At 49.5% G+C, this 19938-nt stretch overlaps 1 protein-coding gene across 1 annotated transcript in view; it reads left to right on the top strand.

Moving 5' to 3' along the window:
• ACAP3 (ArfGAP with coiled-coil, ankyrin repeat and PH domains 3) overlaps positions 1 to 19938 on the top strand; it is a 118733-nt gene that overhangs the window by 80828 nt on the left and 17967 nt on the right. The window contains exons 11-20 of the mRNA XM_077837201.1: positions 3861 to 3973; positions 8872 to 8923; positions 10210 to 10310; positions 11482 to 11593; positions 12310 to 12518; positions 13852 to 13921; positions 14048 to 14142; positions 14868 to 15082; positions 15661 to 15765; positions 16172 to 16267. Of these exons, the coding sequence (XP_077693327.1) occupies positions 3861 to 3973; positions 8872 to 8923; positions 10210 to 10310; positions 11482 to 11593; positions 12310 to 12518; positions 13852 to 13921; positions 14048 to 14142; positions 14868 to 15082; positions 15661 to 15765; positions 16172 to 16267 (1168 nt within the window). The remainder of the gene's footprint in view (positions 1 to 3860; positions 3974 to 8871; positions 8924 to 10209; positions 10311 to 11481; positions 11594 to 12309; positions 12519 to 13851; positions 13922 to 14047; positions 14143 to 14867; positions 15083 to 15660; positions 15766 to 16171; positions 16268 to 19938) is intronic.

The raw sequence follows: 19938 nt of genomic DNA, 5'->3' as shown, positions 1-19938 counted from the left end.
CCAGCTTAGAGCTCTAGGGCCCAGATTTTGCTCTCTGTTACCCGAGATAATTCTTTTGACGTCAAAGGAGTTACTTGGTAATTACACCGGTGTAACTGAGACCACAGTTTGGTCCAGGGGCTTTTTCTGACTCCCCCCCGCAAACAAGGAGGGGTGGTGGATTAGAAAAGAGAAAGTGTTGTTCAAGTAATGCACCCAAATGTCATTTTTTCCAGCTGTGTGCTTTTTGGAGGAGCTAGCTTCCAACACCCATCACGGTGGACCTCAATTTCCTATTCGTAATATATGTAGGTTGGGTATGTATATAGAAATAGTATTTATTTGTGCTGCAGCAGCACCTAGGGACCCCTGTCATGGACCAGAACCCCATTGTGCTAGGCACTATTTATCTATCTATCTACCTATACTCTCTCTTTTAAAGATGAGATGGGCCAAACAGAGGTTTTTGAAAGGCCAGGAAATTCTCCAGGTGCAGTTGCCCGTTTTGTCCTTGAAGCCTCGAAGCAGGTCACTTGTCACTTGACTTTTTTTCCAGACAATCCTGTGAAATTATAATGGGAGGAAGGGGAATCACATGAACCATCTTTAGCCAATCAAAATTGGAAAAAGTGTAATAAAATACAAATATGCAGGGCTGAATTCCCACCTGATGTCACTCCACTGATATTTAGTGGATTTACCCCAGTGATGCCTATGGCCCATCTGTCCTTCTTGCATTCGTCAGCAAAATTCTCTCCTTGCTATTACAACGTGTTTTTGTTTTGGGACAGCTGAAGAATCCTGATTAACATATTTAGATCCCAAATTATACCTCTTCCCGAAAGTCAGGTATGACACAGTCATCAGATTTAAAGCGTATTTATCATTAGTTTCCACTGTGTGGAACCTGAGATCCCCCAGAACGCCCTTTAACTAACACAGGAAATACCTGTCGTAGCTGTATGGTATCAGCTGGCAAATGTTGACCACTGGAAATCTCATGCCCTAGCCTTGTCACTCATTTTTGAAAGAAGACATCGTCTTCTGGCTCACAGTGTTTACACTAAAACAAACAGGCCAGATTCTGACCTCATTTACGCAAGTGTCTTTCCGCAGTAATTCCACTGAAGCCAATAGATTTGGCTGTGGATTGAAGTGAGATCAGAATCCCTTCTATCTTTTTTTGTAATGCTACATAAAAAGCATCCACAAAGGAGACCACGTGGGCTTCACCCCCCTTTATGGCAAGTAAATTTGGGGCCGAGTGGACACCCTTTAAGTGGGAGCCTTACAGCATTGCCTCTCCTGGCTAATTGGGCGTCACACTGTCTTTTCAAGCAATGACTCAGTCTTCTCCCATTATAGCTCCTCCTTCTCTACCAGTATTATTCTTATTATTCTGATATCTCCCTGGCAAGCTGGCATCTCCGAACATGGAAATAACTCATCCTAATGAGACTGAAGTGCGTGTTGCCTAGCAACGCAGCATCACTAGAGTCTCCATGCGCTGAGCTGGTAAAGGCACTTAAGTTAATGATGCTGCTTTTTGCTGTGGTGTGGCTGGGCCTCTGAATCTAGCACAGTGGAGAGAAATATTTATGCTCAAGAGCATAAATTCACAGATCCCAAGGCTAGACGGGACCGTTGTGATCATCTCGTCTGACCTGCTGGAGAGCACAGGCCAGAGAACTTCCCCAAAATAATTGCTAGAGCAGAGCTTTTCAAAAAAAATCCCATCTTGATTTAAAAATAGCCAGTGATGGAGAATCCACCCTGGCCCTTGGTAAATTGTTCCAGTGGTTAATTACTCTCACCATTAAAAATGTATGCCTTATGCCTAGTCTGAATTTGTCTAGCTTTAACTTCCAGCCATTGGATTGTGTTGTACCTTTCTCGGGATCATGTGATACCAACAGAAGCTGGATGCAGAGTACTATATAATGGTGAAGGCAGCTAGCGGAAAGAACTGGCTTCCTAGTATAGCAGATTAGGGTGGAAAGTAATTCAGGCTCCATGACCTGGTTTCCATCAGGCAGGAGACACTGCCCTCCGCTGGCAGCAGAATTCCATGAGGATTTTCTGGGAACAGTTACTGGAACCCTTTGCCTTGCTCACCTGCTACCACAATCCATGGAATCTGTCTGGCACAGCAATGCCAAGCTCAGGAAGTCAGCTATCAGGGTGATAGATAGGTGAAGATGTGACTGGCAGTCTGTTTGCCAGATGAATAAGTAAACCTCGGGGCTGGTGTGTGGAATGCATTAACTGGAAATGGGATTGGTGATTTCCTTCTTCCCTCCTGGAAACACCATCCATTGCCCCTGTTTCCAGCTACATGGTAAACGAGCTCATGTTTGCTCTGATCCTGGGCTCATCCAGGGCAATTACCAGTTACACAGAATAACATAACCACGGAACAACACTTTACTGTCTGTTCGCTGCCAATTGCAGATTGCACTTGAGGTTGGACATTTTCAACCATCAAGATACCAAGCCACCCGCACTTTCTCTTCCTAGCTGCTAGTGTAGCCCCAGCTTTCACTGGAGGAGGAACAGTGCATGCACATTACTAACACCTAACAACAGAAACAGCTAAGGATACTGGAGTGAGAATAATTAATGGCTCCCAGTTATTGCAGTAATGTGAGATAGAAGATTCTGCAGGCATCGTTTTTTCAGGGGTGTTGTGTGAAAATATGCCCAGCAGGAGGCAGTGGTTTGTGGGTGACTTTTTTATAAAAAAAAAATTACTTAAAACTGTCTTCAAAAAGGTCTTATTTTGCCTAAACCTGACTGAGAAAACCCTAAGCCAGGAAACTGGAGTAATTTGGCACTGTGGGGAACAATCATTAGGGTGGGAAATGCCCGAACTAACTGAATTCGTGAACACTTTCTCAGGCAATAAGACAAACCCAAAATTGTGGAGAGGAATGTGAATAGCCATGACAGTGAGAGACAGGGAGCACTAAATGCAACCAGATAACCATAACAGGGTTAAAAAAAAACCTAGATAAATTCATGGAGGATCGGTCCATCAATGGCTATTAGCCAGGATGGGCAGGGATGGTGTCCCTAGCCTCTGTTTGCCAAAAGCTGGGAATGAGCGACAGGGGATGGATCACTTGATGATTACCTGCTCTGTTCATTCCCTCTGCGGCACCTGGCACTGGCCACAGTCAGAAGACAGGATACTGGGCTAGACGGACCTTTCGTCTGACCCAGTAGGGCCGTTCTTATGTTATGTTCAGATAGAACAAGCTTCTCATGGGCAGAGATCTGCCTCGACATTTTCTGTCCTGCACCCCCTCAGCTATTCCAGTGTTAATTCTTAACCCAGCCCCCACCTCACTCCTGAGCTCCAGCACTTTCTGCAATTATGGTCCTATTACCTGCCCTGGATCTGCCAGTATTCCTCCAGCCTGATGTGTATCACCTCAGCTATGCCAGTCCTGGAACGCCACTCTGCTCTGCCAAGTTCTGACCGCACCCTCTGTGTCTTAAACCTCTGGACCAGAGTCTGGCCATCATGAGGGTTACGTCTGAGAGAAGAAGTACTCTCAAGATGCAAACTAGCCTCCACTAAAAACCAGGGTTGACACCAGCAAACTTATTTTCTCTTGCAACCTAATCAAGGATTGGAGCATAGGCCTCCCTTGAGGGAAAGGCTGCTTTAAATAACCCCTGCAGCTACAGAACCTTCTTACAGGTGTTCACATGTTTCCCAGTTGGATATCCTCATGGTCCTAACACTGATGTGCTGTTTGGGGTCACAGTTTCCCATTTATCTGGGTGTTTTTACTTTGCTCCTTGCCCTAGTTCTTGTAGCTCTGAGCAGCACCAGCATCCCCTGATGTGTTTTCTCAACCTGTTTCGACCTGCAGGACTTCTCCTATGATGATTCCAAGGTGGAATTTAATGTTGATGCCCCCAACGGAGTGGTGATGGAAGGGTACCTCTTCAAGAGAGCAAGCAATGCTTTCAAAACATGGAATCGGTAAGTAATGTGAATCCCAACTGATAACTGGATGAGGGCTCTGAACGCATCTGCCTTTGCGACAACTCAGCAGGTGTTATCCTTTGCTTAAGTGGCTTCGTCAGCTCCAGGCCCACACAGAGAAGTGATGTTGGGTTGATGCAGAGTTGTCTGTCAGTGCAGCATCACTTAACTCTTTGTGTGCTGAACTTGTGAAGTCACTTAATACAAGAAGGGTCCTGTGATGCTGGCATGTTCTAAAGAGAAAGTTTTAGGCTCAGTAAAAGAAGCTGGATATTTTATAGATAGTGAAGAGTGTCTGCAGCACAAACTGGCTTCTCCGGGCCCTGAAAATGTTTGTGGGACCATTCAGCTCTTCCACTGAAAGTCCTTGAATCTTTCTTTTTTTATTACTTCTTGATTTTATCAGCTACCTGCAGTCTGGTCCATCAGGGCCCAAGCTCACCATGGAAATAGTACAGTGGGAGACCGTACATGCATTGGGATTAGCCTAGTTCTTTCTTTGCTAAGATCGGGTATAGTCCTAAAGGGTGAACCAGTGCAGTCAGCCTGTCTGCAGTTTGCTGCCTCTTGGTAAATGCCAGCAAACGTGACAGCAAAAACCTTCCATCTTAGGACAACCACCAGCTTCATGCAGGGAGCACAGGACACAAAGCAGCTGGAGCCTTTCCCCAGGAAAGCTGTAAACTTGTAACCCTTAAGAGAAACATCCAACACAGCAGGACAAGCCTGGCTTTCGAGAGCTGCTAGTATCCAACCTCCCTGGGAGTGGGTGAGGTGGGAGCCTGGAAATGTCAGCTATGCAGCTGTGACCTGGCTCCTCTGGGCACTGCCCCTTCTCTCAGTCACTTACAAATATTTCAGATGATGGCTCACTGGGGATGCAGTTGAATAAATGCCTCCTGCACAGCTCTGGAGGCTCCCCAGCTCCCATGGACTTAGGTGAATTGCAAGCAAAGGGGGCTTCAGGTTCTCTCCTCAATCAATATTTGTGTGTGTCTAGTAACCCTTGTGATAGTCAACGGGCCTGATTTACGCTGGTGCAGCTGAGAGCAGAAGTCAAACCACTGGATTCTGTTATTAGTACATAAGATCTATGCTCCCTTGACCCACTCATGTTTTCCCCTCTCACCTGGCAGTGCAATCATAGAGGTCACCTGTCTGTCCAAGTTCAGGGTAATTTCTGCAGCTAGGTAGAAGTGTGCACCTTTGAAACAAACAAGCAGTTCACAACATCCCTGTATTTTTGTATAGAAACTGTTGGTTTTATGCCTAGGGACAGGTAAGCTGGGGTAAGCCCCTCCCTCCCGAAACCTTCACCTCCAACTCAAGCTGGGCCTTTCTTGCCATTCCAAGATTGTCTGATGTTCTTAGTCCCTGTGCTTGCCATTTGCATGGCAGTCAAGTGTATTCTCTGCACTTCAAGGTTTCCTGAAGCACCAGAAGCCAAAGTGCCAGATTCTGGAGAGAACAGCTGTTCTTGTGAGATTTTCAGCCCAGTGCTACAGAGGTTTGGATATGGTGCTTGCTAACCTGTGAACTACTCGGCATGCCTCTGAGCTGAATTTATGAACAATTTATGGTTTTCCCCGCAGTATTTCCAATACAGAGCTTTGCCTTGATTCTCAGTCTTTCACTCAGCAGAGCCAGGCTTCCTGATGAAAAAGGCCACCACACCATTCCAGTTTGTGTCAGATTAATGATGAGCTCCTACATTGCAGGATATCTACATTAGGGGCAGGGATGGACGTTTGTAAGTGAGTCCCCATCTCACCCCTGCTGACGATCCATGGGAGGTCTGAGCAAGGTACCCCATGCCCCCCAAGGCAGCTATTCACAGCTATACATACCCCCCCACAGCCCAGCTATTCACAGCCATCCGTATCCCCCCCACCCCAGCTATTCACAGCTGTCCGTATCCCCCCCACAGCCCAACTATTCACAGCCGTCCGTATCCCCCCCACCCCAGCTATACACAGCTGTCCATATCCGCCCCACAGCCCAGCTATTCACAGCCGTCCGTATCCCCCCACACCCCAGCTATTCACAGCTGTCCGTATCCCCCACACAGCCCAGCTATACACAGCCGTCCATATCCCCCCCACAGCCCAGGTATTCACAGCCGTCCGTATCCCCCTCACGGCCCAGCTATTCACAGACGTCCGTATCCCCCCCACCGCCCAGCTATACACAGCCGTCCGTATCCCCCCCACCGCCCAGTTATACACAGCCATCCGTATCCCCCCCACTGCCCAGCTATTCACAGCCGTCCGTATCCCCCCCACCGCCCAGCTATACACAGCCGTCCGTATCCCCCCCACTGCCCAGCTATTCACAGCTGTCCGTATCCCCCCACGGCCCAGCTATTCACAGCCGTCCGTATCCCCCTTACCGCCCAGCTATACACAGCCGTCCATATCCCCCCCACCGCCCAGCTATTCACAGCCGTCCGTATCCCCCCCATCGCCCAGCTATTCACAGCCGTCCGTATCCCCCCACAGCCCAACTGTTCACAGCCGTCCGTATCCCCCCCACAGCCCAGCTGTTCACAGCCGTCCGTATCCCCCCCCACGGCCCAGCTATACACAGCCGTCCGTATCCCCGCCACCGCCCAGCTATACACAGCCATCCGTATCCCCCCCACTGCCCAGCTATTCACAGCCGTCCGTATCCCCCCCACCGCCCAGCTATACACAGCCGTCCGTATCCCCCCCACCGCCCAGCTATTCACAGCTGTCCGTATCCCCCCACGGCCCAGCTATTCACAGCCGTCCGTATCCCCCTTACCGCCCAGCTATACACAGCCGTCCATATCCCCCGCACCGCCCAGCTATTCACAGCCGTCCGTATCCCCCCCACCGCCCAGCTATTCACAGCCGTCCGTATCCCCCCCACGGCCCAGCTGTTCACAGCCGTCCGTATCCCCCCCACGGCCCAGCTATACACAGCCGTCCATATCCCCCTACGGCCCAGCTGTTCACAGCCGTCCGTATCCCCCCCACGGTCCAGCTATACACAGCCGTCCATATCCCCCCATGGCCCAGCTATACACAGACGTCCGTATCCCCCCACGGCCCAGCTATGCACAGCCGTCCGTATCCCCCCACAGCTCAGCTGTTCACAGCTGTCCGTATCCCCCACAGCCCAGCTTTTCACAGCCATGCATATCCCCCTCACCGTGGGTGGGAAGATGCCATGGTGATTGTAAGGGCCCTGGGAAGAAGTCCCTGTTGGAAACATACGCAGAAGGATACTGGATGAAGAAGATCCCCTGAGGTCAGAATGAGATCCAGCACCACAGTCCAGCACATTCCCGGATGCTAATGCCCCAGCTAAGAAACCAAACAGGAGGCGATACAGAGCTGTGAGGAGCAGCATCCAGGATCAAACAGCTGGGAAGGGAGCTTTCCACTTGGCTTCGTGTGACAGCAAAGCCGCTTGAGAATATGTCGTTGCCACTGCCGGAGAGAACGGCTGTCACCGGGCGGAGCTCAAACTGCTGCAGCTCCAAACGCACTCAGGAGCTGATCAAAAGGGGCTTTCGAGCAGGCAGAATGGCCTGAAGTCTCCTGTGTGGCTCTGTTTCCTGGCAGACGCAGCAAATCGTTTACAATCGGCACCTTTTATCTCTGAGCAATGTCTCAAGCAAGGAGCTGAAAATAGAATCCTCTCTTGCCTCATTTTCCCAGGGTACCGAATTCCTTTGCATGTTGAACGTGTGGTAGATGCTTTAAATAATCCGCTGTCTATAGCCTAGCTGCAGTATGGCAGCCAAAACATCCAGATTCAAGGCCTTTGAGCTCTTCCCTCACCCTGGTGTGTGCCCAGATATTTCCACACAGCCTCCATGGGCTGTAACAATATGGATTGCTGTCAATTCCCTCAGCTCCCCCGGGACAAAAGAGGATCTTTGTGGCTAAATCACAGGAATGAAGTGAGAACACCTGGGTTATAATCCCAACTCTGACACTGACTCTTCGTGGCCTTGGACAAAGCACTTAATTTGGGTGTGCGTGTGCCTTAGTTTCTCCAGCTGTAAAGCGCTCTTCAATGCTATGGTGATACGTACTATAGGAAAGCTGTGGAGTGGGGGATGGAGGGATGGGCCTCACAATGCCCCTGCGGATTTTGGTGAAAGTCAGAAAACCGGAAAGGCCTGATTTCCACGAATCGAACTGTTAGGATTCGATAGGCTCTAGATACAGGGGTGGGGCAAGCAAAGTCACTCTGGATACGTGGTTGAGGCAGTGACCTCACAGATGCCTGTGGCTGGGGAGCAGTCACTGTGGATACAGGGGAAAGCCAGTGATCTTAGGCCTAGGGGTTAAAGTTCGGGGTTAGGGCTTAGGCATCACAGAGCATCCTCTGCCTGCAGCACCAAATGGGCCCGCTGTGTTCCTGATTTTAGTCAAAATCAGGCTGCTGGAAGCCTTTTTCCGCGCCTCCGCTCCCCGGCCTGCGCCGTCTCCCCAAGGCGGCCCTGTCATCCCCACTCCTCTCAGCCAGGCTTCTCCCTCCCCCCCAAACTCCAAAGTGGGGGGGTAAGAGGTCTGGCCTACTTAAGAAACAAAGTGTACAACTCTGATGTTATCCCGCCCCATCTTTCTGTCTGTATGTCAATATTTCTGGAGAAGTATCGAGGACTCTTGTCACCCCAGTGTCTCAGTGCCAAATACAATAATCCATTAACATTGCAAAGCACTTCTTTAGTCTCAGAAGGAAGATAAATCTTATTTCCACACTGGTCTTTCCCACAATCCCTAAAACCGGGGCACATGTTGAAAGTGCAGAGGAGATGCCCTGTTCTTCAGGGGAAAGTAGGTTGCATCTCCCCCCACCCCCAAGCTTTGGCACTGTTCACTTGCTCTGATGCGTCTTTCTTTCCTCTCTCTCCTCAGGAGGTGGTTCTCCATACAGAATAGCCAGCTGGTCTACCAGAAGAAGCTAAAGGTCAGTGAGCATATTTCAGATGACATTAGCAGATTAGCCAACTTGTCTGATGTCCTGCTGTTCTGGGGACTTGGGCACCATGGGGGAAAGAAGAATTGGATCCGATGAAGAGCTGACAGCAAACCCGGTCTGAAATTTCCTCTCATATAATATTAGACTCAGAACCCAAGCTGCTCTGACAACCAAAGGACAGCGGCTGGTGTTTATAATGACCCCAGTCTTGCTGCCCAACAGAGTAACAGAGAGATGATGTGCTGAGTAACTCCGTTCCTGCCCCGGTTTGATATGCCACGTTTGAATTGTGGGTGCTCCACGGGGCAATCTCCGTTCCTGTCAGGAGATAGTCTGCTCAATCGGCAGGGCTCAGAAAGTGGGCTTGGTTACTCCTTTGTCTGTCTGAGAGGAAAAGGGGCAGGAGACAGCACTGTCGTATCCTGAAATCCAGCACAATGGCAAAATCTGTGGGGCTTCCCTCTGAGCTGGTAATTCCCAGGCTGTGGTATTATTGTTATTAATTTGTGTAATTGTAGCACCTGGAGTCCCAGTGATGGACCACACTCCATGGTGCTAGGCACTGTACACACACAGAACACAAAGACAGCCTTTGCCCCAAAGAGTTCGCAATCTCAATATAAGACAGGAGGCAAGAAATGGACTCAGGCAGACAGACGGGGGGAGTACCAGGAAACAATGAGACAACACTGATCAGTGTAATAGGCCGTGGTCGCCTGGCACTTACTGAAGATCAATCTCCAGTCGTGTTGATTGTGTTCTCCTGGATTTGGTAGGAAATGAGGTCCAGGCATGGGCACTCTGGCTTGGGTACACAATGATTTCCCCACCAACATACACACACACACACACAATTTCCCTCCTCTCCCCCACACAAGACCCTTTGTCCACAACTCAAGACAAATTGTATCTGAGTTTTGAAAAGCTTGTTGCTCTTGTTAGTTATCAGGTCCCTGCTTTTTGGGGTTCCTGCTGATTTGGGATGTGCTTTAAAATACCAGGAGATAGCCTGTTCTCAAAGTATTTCCAGCCTGGCCATCAGCTGGAAGCACCAGAAACTTCATGAGAGAATTTTCATGAGATTTGCCTGCCCAGACTTGCAGACCAAAGAAGGTTGGCTGAGTCAGCGAAAACGCTGAGCCTTCTGAGGTCCACTCAGACGAAAGAGCGCTCTGGACAAGGGAATTGGTGAGGAGGGGAAGAGATCTGTGGCAGGTCTGAATAGGACAGGGATTCAGAGAGGAGTGTAAAGTCACCCACTCTCCTTCTTTCAGGATGTCCTCACAGTGGTGGTGGAAGACCTGCGGCTCTGTACCGTCAAGCCCTGCGAAGACATAGAGAGAAGATTTTGCTTTGAGGTCGTCTCACCTAGCAAGTAAGTTTTGCGGCTCTTGGAAGCTGCAGAATGCAATGCTGTGACTGTGTACGGGGTTGTAAAACACCCAGCAAGTAGATTCCGACCTGGGGACATCCTCCTTGCCTGCACTCAGAGTTGCAGTCCTATCAGCTGGCGATTTTTTTCAACCAGATGCTGAGCGGTGTTTGGAGACAGCCTGTCAGGGTGGGGAGCTGCCAGAGCTGCTGAATAATGCATGAAGGGAATTTATAAGGGTCTGGGCCTGCCTGGCCGCTTTTCCTCACAAAGTGCGGAGTCACCAGCATGGCTCCCCAAGAAGCAGCCAGCTGCTGATGGCATTATAAGCATCAGAGTGGAGGGAGCAGGTGTGTGAGGGGAAGGAGTGTGTAAGTGGGGGAATGCAGGGGAAGTGTGCGGGGAAGTGTGCGTGTGTGTATGCGTGTGTTGGGAGGAAAGGAGGGATTTTCTGTGTGGGTGGAGGAGGAGGAAGAGGGAGCACGTGGTGCGTGGGGGAGGGTGTAGTGGGCTGATGAGGGAGAGAACTTGTGAGGGGCGGGTTGCAAGTGTGTGGTGAGGGGACGCCGAGATGTGTGTGTGTGTGGTTGGCGGCATCCATAATGCATTTCCCTGCAGCTGGGAATGTCCTATCAGGAGGCCATGGTGCTGTCACCCCTTAATGGGCGGGCTGAGCTTCAGGAGGTGGGGGCATTGCTCAGGCTGCATGGGGATGCGAGGAGCACTCGAGCCTCACTGCTCTTCCGGGGCTGGAAAGGGGGATTAATTTGGCTGTTTACTCTGAAACTTAATGAGAGCAGCACTGTGGGCAATGGACAGCCTGTGTGAGGGAAACAGAGGCGCACACTGAGGAGAGGAACTGTCATATTCCTGTTTTCCACCCACCCTCTATGTACCTGGGGATGGTTGGGGCAAAAGCAGGGCTGCTTTAATGAACTGGGGTGGGGTGAGGAGAGAGAGCTTCTCTGAGGTAAATTTTGCCCCAAGCCATGCCTAGGAACTTCATGTCCTTACCATGCATCTCCAAACCATACCGTCGTCCCCCTTGGTGAAGCTAGGCTGTGAGGCTGGTCATAAACTCAGGCACTTCACTGTGTTGTGGTTTCCCACGTCCCATACCCCAAGCCCTTGTTCTCACGCCAACCAGCGTCTCTTATGCCTCTCACCTACCCAGGAGCTGCATGCTGCAGGCCGACTCAGAGAAGCTGCGCCAAGCCTGGATCCAGGCGGTTCAGGCCAGCATCGCCTCCGCTTACAGAGAGAGCCCAGACAGCTACTACATCGAAGTGAGTCCGGGGGCAGGGACAGGTGCTCGCAAGCTGTCGCAGCGCCACTCCCGGGCATGGGCTCTTGCTAGCATGTACCGGTGTTCAAACGATGACAGTGCCGGCCCAAAGGCAGCTGTAGTTTAGCAAACGAAAGGCAAGCTTACAAAGCGTGGTCGGGGATGTGATGGAGTGCAGTCCGGAAGCCCCCACCTTCCCCAGGATATACTCCCCTGGGGAACACTGAGGGGAGTTCACTCTCTGGTAAGATGAGACAAACACAAGGCACAAGGCATCAGTCTGGTACATACCATGCAATCATTTGTGTGCTGCTAGCCTTGGTGTGTAGTACTGGGGGGAAGAGAGGGGTGTGTTGTGTAGCACCGTCTGGTGACAGAAGTCACTAGCACAGGTGAAAGATTCATGCTTCCCTTCATCCACATCCCCAAACTCCGATTCAAAGGGAGTGAACAGACTGGGGTATCCTCAACCCTCCCCTCCCTTGGCATGAGCTCAGGTTTGTCTAGCTGACATTTTTCACCTGTGACAGTCACATTAACCCCCCCACACACACACATCCTCCCCAGTCCTTCCCAGTATGATTCTATAGTGTCTCCCTGGAATGGCAGAGCAAATCCTAACTAACCCATCAGCCTGCCTCTCTGCCTGCACACACGTAACTCCCCGCCATCTGTCCTCCAGCAGAGCACACAGTGACTCCCCTTCTCTCTCTGCAGAGACTGGACCGAACCGCCTCCCCTTCCACCAGCAGCATCGACTCTGCCACTGACTCTCGGGAGCGGAGTATGAAGGGGGAGAGCATCCTGCAGAGGGTCCAGAGCATCCCTGGCAATGACCAGTGCTGTGACTGCGGCCAGGCGGATCCCCGATGGGCCAGTATCAACCTGGGCATTCTGCTGTGCATCGAGTGCTCTGGGATCCACAGGTACTGTGTGTGTGTGCTGCTCGCCCAGCCTGAGGGCCTGGGTGCTTTGCCTGCCTGCCGCTGCGGGATGTCTGGCGGGAGCTGGTCTGTCATGTGTGTACGGTCAGGTTCAAAGGTCATAGAACACTCCTGAGTGTGTGTGTGTAAGGGAGGGAGAGAGAAAGAGTGAGGGAGACAGAACAGGGTGCGTGTATGTGACACACTCACTCTACAGGTTTCAGAGGAGCAGCCGTGTTAGTCTGTATTCGCAACAAGAAAAGGAGGACTTGTGGCACCATAGAGACTAACCAATTTATTTGAGCATGAGCTTTCGTGAGCTACAGCTCACTTCATCGGATGCATGCAGTGAGCTGTAGCTCACAAAAGCTTATGCTCAAATAAATTGGTTAGTCTCTAAGGTGCCACAAGTCCTCCCTTTCTTTTTACTCACTCTGCAGGTACTATATACTGCTGTATATCCACACACGTATTATTTTCTGTCTACAGCATATGGAGCATTGATATATGTAGAGGATCCAGCACAAGGCCTACTACCACATAGACGTAAATGTAATCTCTTGGTTGTGGTAAAAATAGTTACCATATTTCACCTACAGAGCATTTTACAGAAACTAACTAATAAAATCTTCAGCCGTTCTAGAAGCTGTTATGATCTCTACTGCCAGCTACCCTGTCCTGGAATTTATGAAGAACTTCGTGGGTAAAACTGGGAGTCAGGAGATCTAGACGCTATTCCCAACTGCTACTGACTTGCCCTGTGACCCTGGGGAAGTCACTTACCCTGTCTGTGCCTTACTGTCTACATTTCTAACATGGGAATAATCCTTGCACACTTTTGTAAAGTGCTTTTGAGATCCGTGGCGGGAAAGGTGCTATATATGTGCAAATTATTATTAGTATTATCATTAGCATCCTCTGTAATATCAAACCACGTGTGTGCTGTGCAATCCAGCTCTCACAGACAACCCTACAATAACAAGCCAGCACTCACCTGCAGTAGTGGAATGCAAGTGCCAAGTAAGGAAACCTAGTTCCATTCCAGGTTTCCTAGGACGGACTGTAAGTAAGGAGAATAAAAATAAAAATAATTCAGTGACAAATAACTCAACTGGGTGCCTCTTTCGTTTGAAGAATTCAGTGGGAACCCCGCCAGGAGAGGGGGCAGTTCTGTATGTGTGGAATTCTCTCCCTCTCTAAATCGATCCCTTTTGCTACATCCATAAGACCTGGGTTTGCCCTCATTCACCCTGTGAGCCACTCACAGTTCTGCTTTGTTGTATAGAGTCTGTTTTGCAGCCTATAACCTGTCTCTGTCTCCCCTTTGGTTCTCTAGGAGTCTGGGCGTTCACTGTTCCAAAGTCCGCTCTCTCACACTGGATTCCTGGGAGCCAGAGTTACTGAAAGTGAGTGCTGATTTTCAGTGCCAGCAGGCTGAGGAAGTGGGGTGGGAGTCCCTGGTGGGGTGCTAAGGGGGAGGCGGAAGGCGGCTGCTCTCCTGATTGCTTTGTTCCTCACTTGGTGTATCGCAGCTAATGTGCGAGCTGGGGAACAGCACCATGAACCAGATTTACGAGGCACAGTGCGAAGAGCTGGGACTTAAGAAGCCCACTGCGGGGAGCTCCAGGTAAGTCGAAGCCCACCCAGCTCTCAGTCCAGTTTGGGGATGACTCCCCCAAGCTCTGTCATTGAGGTGCAGGCCAGCAGGGGGGTCAGTATATCTGCATGGAAGTGTTGTAGGAAATGGAAAGGGAGATCAGCTTCGCCCTACCCCGGCCAGCTACATAGCATGGCCTGATGATGACAGCCTAGACCTGCAAGTCACTGGGAGCTGCAGCTGCTCAGCGTCTCTGAAAACCAGGCCATTTGTTTAGAAGCCTGACTTTCGACCCCTTGGTTGGAGGATTCCACCTTTAGTGACATGCCCAAGGCCACAGAGTGAGCCAGTGGCAGAGCTAGGAACAGAACCCCGGTATCCTGACTCTTAGCGCCTGGGTCTTCCTGGCCTGGCCTCTCCCATAGTCACTTACAAAGTGGGTGTAAAATCCGACTAACTCCCACTGCATAAGGTCCAAGGCACTGGGGAACCAGGCCCAGGATGCTCTGCCCTGATCTCCCAAGCTTAGCAGCATTCCTGCTGCACCCCACCCTCGGGAGCAAGCCTGTTGATACATTTTTCACTGGCCTGAGCGTAAGGGGCATGAACTGTCCCAGCGCCATGGGAGATCAGCCCCTCCCCATGCGCTTTCAGGGTTCGGGGTGTGAGACAAGCCTGCAGTTGCCAGGCTCTCTTGGTAGGTTTAAATGAGCCCCGTATGGCACGGTAAATGCCTTTTTCTGCACTGCCCTCAGGCAAGACAAGGAAGCCTGGATCAAGGTCAAGTATGTGGAGAAGAAGTTCCTCAAGAAGTTGCCTACTGGGGAGGCCCTGGCGGAGAACGAGAGGAAACCCCGGCGTTGGAGTGTGAAGAAATGCCAGCGACACAACAGCACCACAAAAGCACCTACGGCTCGTAGGAAGTACCGGCATGAGGCAGGAAATGCATCGCCGGCCCCGCTCTCATCAGGTGGAAACCCGTTCCCCTCCTTTCTTTCCTATATACTGGGCTACAGCCACCTTTGTGCGTGCATGTGTGTAGCACTGTCCTCAATGTAGGTATTTTGGATCTGATAACATGTCTGTGCTCCTGTCTCCCCCTAGTGGCTGCAGCCTGCAGCGGCTATAAGACCTAATACTGCTGCCCCAGCATGTCCTTTGCACAGGTCACCCATGGAATTTCCTAACAAGCTGTATCTTCCTAACAAGCCTTCTTAGTAGTAGAGGGTGGGACCATTACACTGAGGTGACCAGCAGGCCCCTTCTTTTGCTTCCTTTATACCACAGCTTTCTGTTCTTTCATTCGGTTCAAACCTCCTTTACTGTTTTTACTCAGCTGGCCCAGAATACAGTCCTAGGGTTACCAACTGCCCAAAATGTCATGGGATGGTGGTGATTTTACCCCCTCGTCCCTGCTCCCCATTTGTTATCGGCATAGATTTGCACACTTCTGAAGCACACTTGACGTTCAGGCTCAGATTGTACAAATGCGACCATGGGATTGTCTTTTTTCCTCCTCCATATTTAAAAATCCCTCCTTGCAAACAGCTGCCACTCTGGAGAGGAAATTCCGGCGAGACTCTCTCTTCTGCCCCGACGAGCTGGACTCCCTCTTCTCGTACTTTGACACCGGCACCGGCTCAGGACCACGCAGTAAGTACAAATAACACAGCTCTCCTCTGGGCACGTCTTTGCCTCCCACCTCTTCTAGGGCATGTGCATTGCACCCGACCAACGGCAAGGTATCTGTCTCACTGGAGAAGTGACCAAATCACACACACACTGGGGGAAATGTTTCAAGAGAGTGATGGGGAGTTACTTGCACAAACCCCAACCCACTGCCCTTTTTATTCCACTGTTTTTTTAAAATCTCTTTCTAATCAATCCCAGGCGTTTGTATTTTGGTGAATGGGATTTTTTTCGCGCTCTTTACCCCCAACCTGAGCATTTCACCAGCTGTTTCTTTTTTTTATTTTTTAGCAAGTCTTACTGCTAACATTTTTTTTTTGTGTGTTTGTGACGATTAACTCCCCTCACATTCCGTCCACCTTCCTCTTAGGTGCCAGCCACATCTCTATGCAGCACCCGCTGGCAGCTGGCCCCTGGAGTGGCATTGGTCCCGGTGGGAGCGGTATGCCGTTCCTCCTGGACGGAGGTAAGGTGACGCCATAGCAGCTAGCAGCAAAAGAGCCCCAAAGATATGACTTGTTCCAACCAAAACTTAGGTGTATTTTTTGCAATCACATCATTGGAACTCAGATACCACCGTGATAGGTACCTTAGGAAGATCAGAGAGAGATAGGTAGACATTCTAGTGAAGCAAACAGCTGAAGTTTTTTAGACTCTGATTCAGCAAAGCACACACTTAATTTAAAGTACATGTTACATCTCACTGAAATCAGTTAAAGACATGCTTTAGTGCTTTGCTGAGTCCGGGCTCCAAAGATGCCAGAGCAAGTATCAGGAAAAGCTAATTTTCAGGGAACTCCTGGATTCAGAATTTTTAGCTAAACTGAAACGATCCTTCTACCAGCATAGTTAGCGCTGGACTCTTCCAAAGCACTCTGCGTTATCCTAACATTGCTCCCGTTGAAGGCAATGGTAGATTTACTACTGACTTCCATGGGAGCAGAGTTAGTTTAGTGCTGAGTGCTTTGGCAGATTCTGTGTACATGCCATGGGCCGCTCACTCCCTTGGGGTAAATCTGGAGTAATTCCATTGTCCTCATTGGAGTTGCTCTTTATTTGCATTGATGTTATTGAGAACGAAGTCTAACCCTTAGTGCACGTGGTCCTAATCCCCCACTCATATCTATGGAGGCAGACCTCTGCCCTGCTCATATCCAGAATCCTGCTGAAGCCAAAGAGGTTGCACACGGGCACAGGTGTGTATCCGATTGCAGAACTGGGGCCTTTATTGGCCAGAGTTGGCAAATCTTGTAAACAGTTTTCCTCAAATATTGGTTCACATTTTTAACAAACTAGCCTGGTTGGCTGCATTCGCTTCTCTTTTGCATTCGCTTTCTACAAAACACTGCAAGGAGTTTGCTGGCAGGAACATTTGTCAAAGCAGCACATTGAAAATGACACATTGCAGAATATTCACACAAGGTGACATTTTAATTCTTACACTGGACACCTGATCCAAAGAGTTGCACTCATCCAGTAAAGGCACAGAAACAGCCTAATCCAATCAAAACAGTTTGTCTTTTGGATATCCATTACCTGCAGGGAACTAATCCAAAGCAATCCAGGGGCCAAGGATTAGTCACTGACATTTTTCAAGAAATGATTTTGAATAATGAAGAAATTTGAGAAACTCGGGGCCTATTCATGGACAGTTTGGAAAAAAGGGAAAAGAAGCAAAATTCACCAAATAAACTATATGCTAAGAATTACCCTCCCTGCTGTAGTTATGGCCCAGAAGTTCACAGGCCTTTGGGCACCTCTGACAACTGGGACTCAAATCCTGCTTCAAGGTCAGAAATGAAATGAGTTTGATGTTCTTGATCTTGTGTCTAACGGTGCATTGTCCCTATAACAAATCTGCCATACAGCACTATTCAACCTAAATGGGACCCTGTGCTCAGGGGAGCACCAGCACTGGAATATCCTTGTGTGTGTGTCATGGCAAGATTGAATGTATTGGCCGAGCTGAAGGAAGGAAGCTTTCTTGCCCCTAACATACCTGGCTTTGGATGATGCTATTACACCATCACTTTTATGAGTACGTCATTTTTTTATGCAGGAAAAGAACTTGGGACTCGATCCTGCAAGATGCTAAGTGCCCTGTGGGAGGCGCTTAGCAGCTTTTACAGCCTTCCACCATTAGCGTACAAGAAAGTGACAGTGGATTGACAATCAATCAGCCACCCCTGTAAATACTTGTTCTTTATATTAAACAAGTACGAAATCAAACCTTACCCTTCTGCTGTGCATACTAAACAGAAACGCTTGAAAAAATTGTTCATCGCTCCATGAAAAATCTATGTCACTCCTAAAAGTGATTTATTACTAATTTCCCAATGGCATATCAAGAGCACTGACAAAGAATAAAGTGCCTGATGTTTACAAATTTGGACCAGATTCTGTTCTGTCACCCCAGTGTAAGTTTGGAGTGATTCCACTTACATCATTGGTTTTACACTGATGTAACAGGTCAGCAGCTGGAACAAAATGTCGAACACAAAATGACTTCATTCATAAATTAACGGTGGTTGATTTTTCTCTTTATGTTTCTTGCAATTGTTTTTTATTGGTTACACTGCCAAGTCTTAGTATAATTTTGTGTTGAAAGGGAATTGCAGGATCAGAAGCCTGCTTTTAAACTGGCCAATACTTTATTCAGAATGAAAAATTGCTAATGCAGTTGCATTTAAAGGGAAGCCAAGCCAGCAGCAGGACATCACTCAGGTGTCTCTGTGTCCTTTTTGCATCTTTAAACAGTTGTTCCAACCACTGAATCCTGAAGTGAGAGGTTGTGAGTTAACTCGGTGGAAGTAACTGACTCCTATCATTGGAAGTCACAAGGGGCCCAAGTTGCCCAGTTTGCACCTTGATTTGGATCTGGATCCTAAATTCAGGTATATCCAAACCCTGGAGATTTTGGTTTGGGCCCATATCTCTACGGGACCATCCCATTCTGCTAGCGATTCACAAAGGGATGGGACATTTTTGTGGATATCAAGAATACCCAGAGTTATAATTAATGACAACAAATTTTTGGATGGGATATTAAACCTCATATTTCAGGGATTATTTGCAATGAGGATGAGACCTAATGTGAGGGGCAGATTATCCCACATCCGTTTTACACCTTCCTCTGATATGTCTGGTGCTGGCTGCTGGATTAGGTGGGCCTCAGATCTGATTCAGTCTGGTGGGCTCCTATGTTCCTGGAACGATTCTCCTTTGGTTTGCCTGCAGCTGTAACTGCAGTGGGAACTGGAGCGGGAGGTTCTGTCCTTTCCAGGAGGGAAGGAGAGTGCCTATTACAAACATAGAGTTCAGTGCGCTTGAAGGCAGGGACTCTCCTCCTTAAAAGTCGAGCGCCTTGCTCTGCCCTGGCATTCCGAGCCAGCCGGTGTCTCCTCGTACATTAGCTATGGTCCTTGCGGGGCTTGCTGGATATTGTTCTGGGGGCTGTGTGTAAGGGGCAAAGTATCAGACACTGTCTGGTTGAATCCTGTGTAAACACAAAGGATTGGGCATGATTTAGGGGGAGGGTTAGGCTGACTGGCATGTGACCCTTCAGGGGTTGCACCTTAGGAATGACTTAGTGGGGATATTGTTTTGGGGGCTGTGTGTAAGGGGCAAAGTGTCGGACACTATCTGGTTGAATCCTGTGTAAACACAAAGGATTAGGCATGACTTAGTGGGGAGGGTCAGGCTGACTGGCATGTGACCCTTCAGGAAGATCAGAGAGAGATAGGTAGACATTCTAGTGAGGCAAACAGCTGGGTTAGGCCCCCGAGTTGTGAGTTTCATTACAAACTCGGGGAGGCGATTCATGCCCGGAGCCAGTAAGGGGTGAGTGAAGGGGCAGCATCCCTTTGGAGACCTTTCTTCCCAGCCACGGGGGTTGCCCCCTTGGCATTTTCTCAGCTGCCACCTCCACAGAAGTCAGGGGCAGGGTGCAAAAAGGCTCTGCAATGGAGGTGCTGTGTGTCCTCGGTCAAGTCACTTCATCTCTTTGTGCCTCAGTTTCTGTGACATGTTTGCCCACCGTGGGATATTTAGCAGCCCAAGGGGGAGAGGGTGTTGCGAGGGTTCATTAGAGGAGGGGCGGCCCTGGCAGATGTGAAGCACAGTATAAACTAATGGCCC

Source organism: Eretmochelys imbricata, chromosome 18 (assembly GCF_965152235.1).
Source record: "Eretmochelys imbricata isolate rEreImb1 chromosome 18, rEreImb1.hap1, whole genome shotgun sequence".
Classification (NCBI taxonomy): Eukaryota; Metazoa; Chordata; order Testudines; family Cheloniidae; genus Eretmochelys; species Eretmochelys imbricata.
The sequence above is the reverse complement of the archived record's forward strand: the minus strand, read 5'-3'. Positions and strand labels throughout refer to the sequence as shown.